This window comes from Sarcophilus harrisii, chromosome 2 (assembly GCF_902635505.1).
Source record: "Sarcophilus harrisii chromosome 2, mSarHar1.11, whole genome shotgun sequence".
Lineage (NCBI taxonomy): Eukaryota > Metazoa > Chordata > Mammalia > Dasyuromorphia > Dasyuridae > Sarcophilus > Sarcophilus harrisii.
Window position 1 is genome coordinate 483,864,659 of NC_045427.1, and position 9,652 is coordinate 483,874,310.

Genomic DNA, 9,652 nt, shown 5'->3' on the forward strand with positions numbered 1-9,652 from the left:
GCTCTCACATTAAACTGTGTAAAACTGGATTAAAGTGAACATTGAGGACAATTTTGAAAGGGAAATGGGAGACTAAAAAAAGTAGTCACAAGGGCTCCTGAAGAAGACTACATCTTTATCCCTACTGCTTTGTTTCCTGTGGCTTTTTGCTGTTCTTTTATGGCTTAGGTTGACTACAGGTCTGTAAGTCTCAGCCTTTTTTTTTTTTTTAAGCATCTGTATGTAAGCCACTTTCCTCTTGACTAGTCAGCATCCATGAATCCTGGCTCTGGGGGTAATGATACATATATCAGTCATTACACACATTTTGTATACCTGTATATTCTAAAAGAATACCTTTGTGGCTGACAATCAACACTGATCTTCTTGCAGTTCTTGAAGCCAACACTCCCATCTTCCACTTCCACACATCTACAGTGGTATGTTCTATGTAGGATGCTCTCCCACCTCACCTCTACCTTCCATCTTCCTTGGCTTCCTTCAAAGGTCAGGGCTAATCACTACCTACTGAAAGCAGCCTTTCCCAGTTCCCACCTTCCTTTCCTTTCTACCTCATCTTCCCTCTGAGATTATCTCCCATTTACCCTACATATTCTTAATGTACAAGTTTTTTTAGTTTGTTGTCTCCCCATTAGAATAAGAATATCTTGAGGGTAAGGATGTATTTTTGCCTTTCTTCCTATCCCCAGGGCTTAATACAGTACCTAGAACATAATATATGCTTTTTTGACTGACTGACCCAAGTTACAAAATTTTAAAACTTGAAAAAAACATTGCAAATTATCTAATTCAACTCTCTCATTTGCAGAGTGCAGATGTTTTTAATAAACTAAGCTCAGAAATGTCAAGTGACTTACCTAGTCATATAGTTAGCAAAGAACAATGGACTGAGACAGGAAAGAAGATTGACTTTGGAGGTCCTTTCATTTACCTATGTGAACTTGAATAAATCACAGCCTGTTGAGGCTTCAATTTTTCTCAAATGTCAAATTAGGGAGTTATACTAGATAATGTCTAAGGTTCTGCACAGCTCTGAGATAAGAACAATGGATTTAAAACCAAGGCTTGAATCTCATCTATAACATTTACTACCTGTATAACCTAGAGTATTTTAACTTTTATAGTCCTCAGTTTTCTCATCTGTAATAATAACTCATATGGAATTATACTAAATGATTTCTAGGTTATCCTCTAACTCTTAATTCCCATGATCCTATGAACTAGTATCAGATGAGAAATTCCAAGAAGAAACACTACAACTAGAAGAAACCAAGATACAACTAGCCTCCCCACAAATGGAGAACTTTAAAAAAAAAAGAGAGAGAGAGAAGAAGTGGGGAAGGAGAGAGGAGAGAGAGCTCATTACTAAGTTAAAGTCAAAAAGACTTCCTCTGGATCCAAATCAGTTCCAATTGATCAGTGATGAACAGAACCAGTCACACCCCACAAAAGAACACTGGGAAATGAGTGTGGACCATAACATAGCATTTACACTCTTTCTGTTATTTGCTTGCATTTTTGTTTTTCTTCCCAGATTATTTTTACCTTCTTTCTAAATCAGATTTTTCTTGTGCAACAAGATAACCATATAAATATGTATAAATATTGTATTTAACATTAACATGTTTAACATGTATGGGACTGCCTGCCATCTAGGGGAGGGTGTGGAGGGAAGGAAAGGAAAAGTTGGAACAGAAGTTTTTGCAAGGATCAATGTTGAAAAATTACCCATGCATATGTTTTGTCAATAAAAAGCTATAAATAAAAGGACTTTCTCTGGTCATAGCCAGCTCCAAGCCTGTCCTGGCTACTCAACTCTCCCAGAAGCAGTTCTATTTTTCCAAGACTTCTTAAATAATCCTACAGGTCTTAAATTTAAGTCCTATACATAAAAACAATTCTGGAGAAAAGCAAAAACATCTAGCTAAAAAGGGGTTTGTTAGTACAGTGTTTCTTTCTTGAGACATTTTTGCCATTTTAAAACTACACGAGTTTCCTTCCATTTTTTTCCTATGCTCTAGACCAGGGGTCCTCAAATTACGGCCCGCAGGCCAGATGCGGCAGCTGAGGACAATTATCCCCCTCACCCAGGGCTATGAAGTTTCTTTATTTAAAGGCCCACAAAACAAAGTTTTTGTTTTTACTATAGTCTGGCCCTCCAACAGTCTGAGGGACAGTGAACTGGCCCGCTATTTAGAAAGTTTGAGGACCCCTGCTCTATACCATAAGACTATCTCCCAAGTATACTTTCTTCACCTGCCCATACTCTTTTGGGGAATGTAAACTCCAAGCTCACTCCTGGGTTAACCTCATCATCCTGGAAAGTCTCATCAGCCTTAGGACTCCATTCCATCATTACCCTCAGCCTCTCTAATTGCAGGGTGGGGCCAAAGCTCATTTCTGGCTACACTGCATACCTACCAAGGGCTTTTTCAGATTTTTTTTTTGTGATGTCTATCCTCCATCAAACTTTAAGGGCAGGGACTGGCTTTCTTTTTTCATACTTGAATCCCTAACTCTTAATATAGTGCTTGCTACATAGTAGTGGCTTAATAAAAATTTACTATTAACATATCAAAGTCCTCTCAGCATATTAAGAACAATCACCCCTCTCAGTCCAAGACTGACCCGCCATGTAAAAAGAATTGGAAATGAAGGGAACGTCCATTTGGGAAATGGCTGAACAAATAATAAATGATCAGGACAGAATATTACTATGCTACAAAAAATGACAAGCAGAATAGTTTCAGAAGAATCTAGAAAAATGTATATGAATTAATGCAAAGTGAAGTGAACAGAACCAGAACACTGTACACACAGTAACAGCAATACTATAACAATGATCAATTAGCTAGTCTGTTCAAGGGAATGATCTAAGACATTCCAAAGGATTCATAATGAAATATGCTGTCCAACTTCAGAGATCCAATGAATTCTCAGTGCAGAGGAAGGCATACTTTTTTCACTTTCTTTATCTTTCTTGCTTTTTACATTTTTGTCTTTTTTTTTTTCCTTTTTGCAACATGGCTGATATAGAAATAGGTTTTTCATGAATTCACATGTACAACTGATATTGCTTGTCTTCCCAGTGGATGATGAAGGGGTGGGAGAGAGCGGGAGAATTTAGAACTCAAAATTCTTAAAAATGCACGTTTAAAATAAATAAAATTTTAAAACAATAAAGAACGATCTGTCATAGAGATAATTGTGCTATAGAGACATTGTAGAGAAGAATCTTTATTACCAGAAGAAAACTCAAAGTGGATAAACATGTGAACATTAAATGTGAACCACATAACACATGGACTAAAAAATATTCTTTTTCATTAAGGAATGAACAATCTCAAAGTAATACAATATTATTTCTTTTAGTGATGTTCTGAAACTTCCAAATATAGAGATCTTTAAAAACAGAAATTAGATATAAGGACTTTTATTTTCTTATACATAGCTTTTGTCTAGATTTCCATTTTGCTCCTATCTCATTCTGGTTTATATATCCATCACAGTCACATCTACCCATTCAAATTAGATTGTAATCTCTTTGAGGGAAAGGGATTGTTTTCTATTTTATAACCCTGCTCATCAACATACATGGAACACAGCAGGTGCTGAATAAATGTAATTGACTTAGTTGACACACTATCCAATTTCATGATTCTATGTTTAATCAAAAAGTTAATATAGCATACCTTCATTCTCCATCAAAAATAATACCCAGGAATATTTACTAGTATGATACATATAGTTGAGCAAATAGGTAAGGACAGATAGATAGACAGATAGATGGATAGACAGACAAAAGCTTTTCTTTTACCTTATTCGACCATTTATATGCTTGAAGAAGTTGGCTATAGAGAGGAGTCTTGTCCTGAACGGGATCTAGGCTTAACAATCCACTATTATGAAGAGGGTGGTTCTCAGATGGCTTGCCTACCAAGTTACTCAGACGTTCTAGTTCACTAAAAATGAAAGAGAAAAAAAATTAATCATAAGAGTGATTCCCCAATGTGTGAGCAAAGAATATGAGCAAAGAGTTCCCTGAAAAAGTAATATAAGTAATTAACCATTATGTTAAAAAAAAAAGTTTCTCCAAATCATTAGAGAAACTGATGTTTCACCTCATATCTAACCAACTGGCAAAAATGAGAAAAATCAAAGAGAAATTTGGGGAGACTTGAATGAAATGGGACAACATAAACAAAACCACAGAATGTATATCATGTCCAAAAAAGTAAAGAAAAACAATAAAGGTGTTGTCAAATAAATTAAAGACAGAAGGGGTCTTAGAGGTTAACTTTTCCCATTTTACAGATCAGAAAACTGAGGCTTAGGAAAGTTACATAACTTGCCAAAAGTCATATCCCAAATCCCTTTGCTGCCAAATGCAGAATTCTTTCACTGCAATGTCATCAATGCAATAATTAAATTTTAATTCCAGGGACCTAATAATAAAATATGCCTCCTTCCTTTTGATAGAGAGATGAGGGACTATAAATGTAGCATGTAAATATGCCTGGTTCATAGCACTGAAAAAACGCTATGAATGTTTTGCCTAACTATATGTTTTTGTTATAAGAGACAGTATGAAGGCGGAAAATGAAAAATGTGGAACTGGGAAATAAAATCAGTTTTTTAAACTATTAATAAAAAAAATTTTAAATTAAAATTTTAAAACCAAAGACAATCATTTATGCCAGATTATATGTAAATTCCAGAGTGGTTCTGCTACAGTTAAGGATAAATGTGTTAGCTCATGATTTCTTAAAACAGAAAAGAGATTTTGAGAGGTTATAAAGGTTTAAAACAATTAAAATAACATATAAATGGAGATTAGCTTACAATTACAAAATAATTTTGATTCAGGAATATTATTCCTAAAATGAAAAAATTTAAAAGCACGGCAATCAATGTGTCCACAAAAATGAAGAATTTAATGAATTTTCTAAAATTCCATTTGAAGGAAAAATGAACTTCTTAGACTCAATAATTGTCAAATCTACTAACCTTTAGGCTTGCATCTTTCACTGCCTATTGGACATCTTGAACTATATGTCCCAAATGCACCTCAATTCAATATGTCTAAAACTGAAATCACCATCTTTCTCCCAAATCCCCCTTTCTAACTTCCTTATTACAACTGAGAGACCACCATTATCCCAGTCATCCAGACTAATAACCTCTTTTTTCCTCCAGCTCCCATCAAATCCATTGCCAAGTCCTACTGAATCTACCTTTACAACATTTCTTTTATACACCTCCTTCTTTCCTATGACCCTACCACAATCATGGTATAGGTCTTCATCATTTCACACCTAGACTTTTGCAATAGCCTGATTGGTCTCCCTCCCTCAAGACTCTTCACATTTCAATCTATCCTCCATTCAACTACCTAAATTATCTCCCTAAAATTCAGATCTGACCATGCCAACAGCATACTCAATTCAATGAATGCCAGTGACTCCCTATTACCTCCAGAATCAAATACCAAATCTTCTGTTTGGCTTTTAAAGACCTTCATAACCTACCTTGCCCTCCACTTAGAGTGCTGGCCATCAAGAAGACCTGAGTTCCAAGACTTGCCACCTGAGTGATCCCCAGCAATCCTTGTTTGCCTCATTTTCTACTACTGCAAAATGGAGACAACAGCATCTGCCTCACTGGATTGATTTGAGGATTGAATGAAATAATATTTGTAAAGCATTTAGTGCAGTGCCTGTTAGAGTATGCTATATATTATATATATATATATAATAAAACATATAACAAGTGACATAATACATATAATAGTATACTACATATAATGCTTATCTCCTTCCTTTCCACACTAGCACCTTATGCATAACTTATGATCCTATAACATTGGCCCCTTTGCTGTTCCTCAAACAAAATACTACATCTACCAGTTCTGGACAATCCTCCATACCTGAAATTCTCTCACTCCTCCTCATCACCTCCAGACTTCCCTGACTTTCTCCAAATATCAGCTAAAATCCCACCTTCTGCAAGATTTTACCAATATTCCTTATTGATAATGCCTCCCTAGAAATCATCTCTAATTTATCCTGTAAACATACTCTTATCTTATATAGTTATTTACAAGCTGCAAGTCTGTCTTTATATTTCTAACATGTGGCAAAGTGCCTGACACATAGTAGGGGCTTAATAAATGCTTGTTCACTTCAATTGATTTTAATTTATAAATGTGGCACAACAATCTCTGCACTAACAGTTTAGAGACCCAAAGTATAAATTATTAAATCTGCCAGAGCATCAAATATCTAAACAAATGATGACTATTTATTGCTCATATAGTGCCAGATATGCATAGGATGTTTTTCACAGATGGCAAATCTTAACAAAACAAAAAGCAGGTAACATAAACAAATAGAATGAAGAAAATACCAACAAGGTGGTATAAAAAAGGAACTTTAATGTCCCCTGAAACTGCTAACCCACACCAGACAAAGAGATCCAATAGCATAAGCAGCTTCCAAAAGTATTCTGAAGGGATAGTCCCAAACAGCAAAGAAAAAACCTTTCGAGGTATAGGTGCCAATATCATTTTCACTAGAAAGTCTTAAATATTATCCTTGGCACCACTGTGAATAAAGGTTGCAAAAAGGATCAAAAACAAATACCTCAAACTTCATACCAAAGTGCATATCACAGCATTGTGAACTTTACAAAGACAATCAACTTTAGAGAAGGTAGAAATGGAAGATGAAAGCATAAAGAAAGTAATAAAAGCATTCCCTCACCCTAGTAAAGCATTAAGTGGCACAGTGCCAAAAAAAAAAAAAAAAAAAAAAAAAAAAAAAACAGTGAATTTCTGTAGGAGGGGAGTGTGTTTGTCTGGCTTTCCCCCAAAAAAAGGAATGCCAGCCACTTAGTGAAAAACTGATGTACCCATCATTTGGCCTCCTCCTCTATCCCACCTCCTCCTTCCATCTGGTTGCTAAGGAAACAAAGTTGCAACAATCAAAAAAAAAATCCTAGCCCTCAAACCACAAGATGAGCTGCTCTGCCTACCTCACAGAACTGCTGTGAAGATGAAATACATAACTGAAATCAGCAAAGCATGAAATGAATGGAAGGTAATATCAGGAGTATGGTGAGAAACGAGCCTCAAACCTAAAAGCGAACCTTCCTAAGTGCATATACTGTCAGTCAGGTCTTCAGAGACGAATGAGCACTATATTCCTGGAGAAGGAAGTGGGAATCATTCCTGGAAAGCGAAGAGGAGGCAAGGGAGAAAAAAAAGAGGCAGAATGGTGTAGCAAAAAGGACAATAAATCAATCAACAAGCATTTATGAACTTCCTAGTTTGGGTCAGGTACCGGAGTTGGAGCCACAGAATCTGGGTGTGAATCCTGCTTCAGCCCTTATCTGTGAAACCTTTTGAGAGGTCGCTTAATATTTCTGGATCTCCTTTATTCATAGCTAAAGTCCCTATAAGTTATAATTGTCACTGACCCATTCCTAAGGGAAACAGATCCGAACCTGTGAAAAGGGCCGGGTAGGGTGGTTGGATGAAAAAACAAACAAAAACAATTTAACCGAGCTAGGCCACTTTGAGGGGGATGGGACGTGAGAGGAATGAATGGAGAATGGAAAACAGGGATGATGGAACCCAGTTTCTGGAGCAGTGGGAAAGGAAGAGATCCACGTGGGGGCAGGGGGAAAACGGAAGGGGAGACAAGTGGGGAGGGGGTAAAGGAGGAGCGCCAGCTGGGGGTCTTTGACAGAGCTCGACGGGCAGGGACAGGGACCGGGAGGGGGAAGTCCTGGAAAGACCACCCCAATGGCCAGGGAAAGCAGGGCGGGCAGAAGCTCGGCTAGGGCTAGGAGATGGGTTCCGGGGCCCTGGCGGGGGCGGGACAGGGCCATCCCCGGCCCGATGGGAGGGCACGTACTTGAGGTCCCGATTGACCGAGTGCAGGTGGTCCTGAAAGTGGGCGATGAAGGCCTTCTCCCGGCCCTCCAGCGTCTCCTTGTTCTGCATGCCATCCTTCAAGCAGTCGAACACCCGGCTCACGCTGGAACGCAGCGCCTGGATGGCGCCAATGGCCTGAGCGAAGGCCTCCAGATTCACCCCGACACTCAACACATCCGCCATAGCGAACGCTACCAGGCTCGGCCTCCGCTCGCCCAGCCGGCTGCCGGAGAGATAGACAGCCCGCCGCGCACTCTGATGGCGTCATTCACTGGGCCGCGTTCCCTTACACTCCCGCGGGCCGCCGGGAAATGTAGTTCTGGGTCCGTAATCAAGCCTGGGTGGTCAGACTCTAGTATGCAAATACAGGTCAAAACCTCATTGATGAGATTGAGATGCTACAAGACCTTTCAGATCATCTAATTCAAGTCTCTTGCTCAACCGAAGGAAAACTAGGCCCAGGAAGTGGGAAGTGATTCAGTCAAGATCACCCTCGAGATTAAACCTGGTCTTTGGTCATGTATACTTATTGTGTATCTAAGTTATATTTTAATATATTTAACATCTACTGGTCATCCTGCCATCTAGGGGAGGGGGTGGGGGTGGGGTAAGAGGTGAAAAATTGGAACAAGAGGTTTGGCAATTGTTAATGCTGTAAAGTTACCCATGCATATAACCTGTAAATAAAAGGCTATTAAATAAATAAATAAATAAAAATAATAATAAAAATAAAAAAAAGAGATTAAACCTGGTCTTTTGACTCCAATTCAGTTCTCTTGCACTTGCTGTTGTGCAGTGCAAAATGCATTTGCACTGAGAAGTTAGATTTAACCTGTGCTTATATTCTGGTGAGGGGGGCTGTCTCAAGGAGTCGCTCGCAGTAAGTGATAAAATGCCCCACCAATTTCAAACAGACTGCGAAAAGTCTTTGAAAGTCATTTGATCAAATGAGATGAGCAGAGAGAGGAAAAATGACCAGGGAATTTGGGCAAGCTCTCTGAGAACTATATATGAGCCTGGAGTTCTCTGGTCTTCAGCATGACATCCCGGCTACAAAATGGGTGGGAAGAAGGAAAGTGTCAGGACTCCTTCCAGACTCTATCCCATTATCTGGAGCCAGCTTTTTCTAGCTTTGAAGGGTCTAAAAGAGGTTGGCTCTCCATCATACCTAAATTCCTGGGTCCCCCGATGACAGGGTTTGCATCAAGAACTAAGGGCAAAGGGACCGTGTTTAAAGAGAATTCCTTAAACATTCAGTGGTATAAAAGGTCTTCCAGCAACTGGAAGCTGTGAGTGATCCCTTTGCTAAAATTTAATTTAAACCTGAGTCATTTCTACTTGACTTTGCGTATCCTTAGGAAATAGTGTATCGCTGGTTTGGGGAAGGAATTCTTAGTACTGACTATTCTCACTGTACCATCTTAGTAGACACCTTTTTCAGAAAGCTACTTAAGGATGACAGATTAAGTAGATTCTCAACTGAAAATTGGTGAAGGGGGAACTTAAATACAATCTCAAGCCAATAGCTTTAGAGAATGATCCTTTGATCATTAAAGGCATTTTAAGGCATTAAATGCCTTAAAGGCATTCCTAGAAGAGGGAGGTGAGAGGGGAGGGAAGGCATAATCAAACTCAGGGACCTAATTTGTTTTTTGTTTTTGTTTTTGTTTTTGTTTTTTTGTTTTTATTTTGTTTTTATTTTTTTTTATTTAATAG

The 9,652-nt window shown here is 38.4% G+C and overlaps 1 protein-coding gene across 1 annotated transcript in view; it reads right to left on the reverse strand.

The window, feature by feature from the left end:
• Positions 1 to 8,179, reverse strand: part of MED27 (mediator complex subunit 27) — a 251,343-nt gene extending 243,164 nt beyond the window's left edge. The window contains exons 1-2 of the mRNA XM_023494313.2: positions 7,917 to 8,179; positions 3,818 to 3,962 (exon numbers count right to left, since the gene is read on the reverse strand). Of these exons, the coding sequence (XP_023350081.2) occupies positions 3,818 to 3,962; positions 7,917 to 8,119 (348 nt within the window). The 5' untranslated portion in view covers positions 8,120 to 8,179. The remainder of the gene's footprint in view (positions 1 to 3,817; positions 3,963 to 7,916) is intronic.
• Positions 8,180 to 9,652: the final 1,473 nt, after the last annotated feature.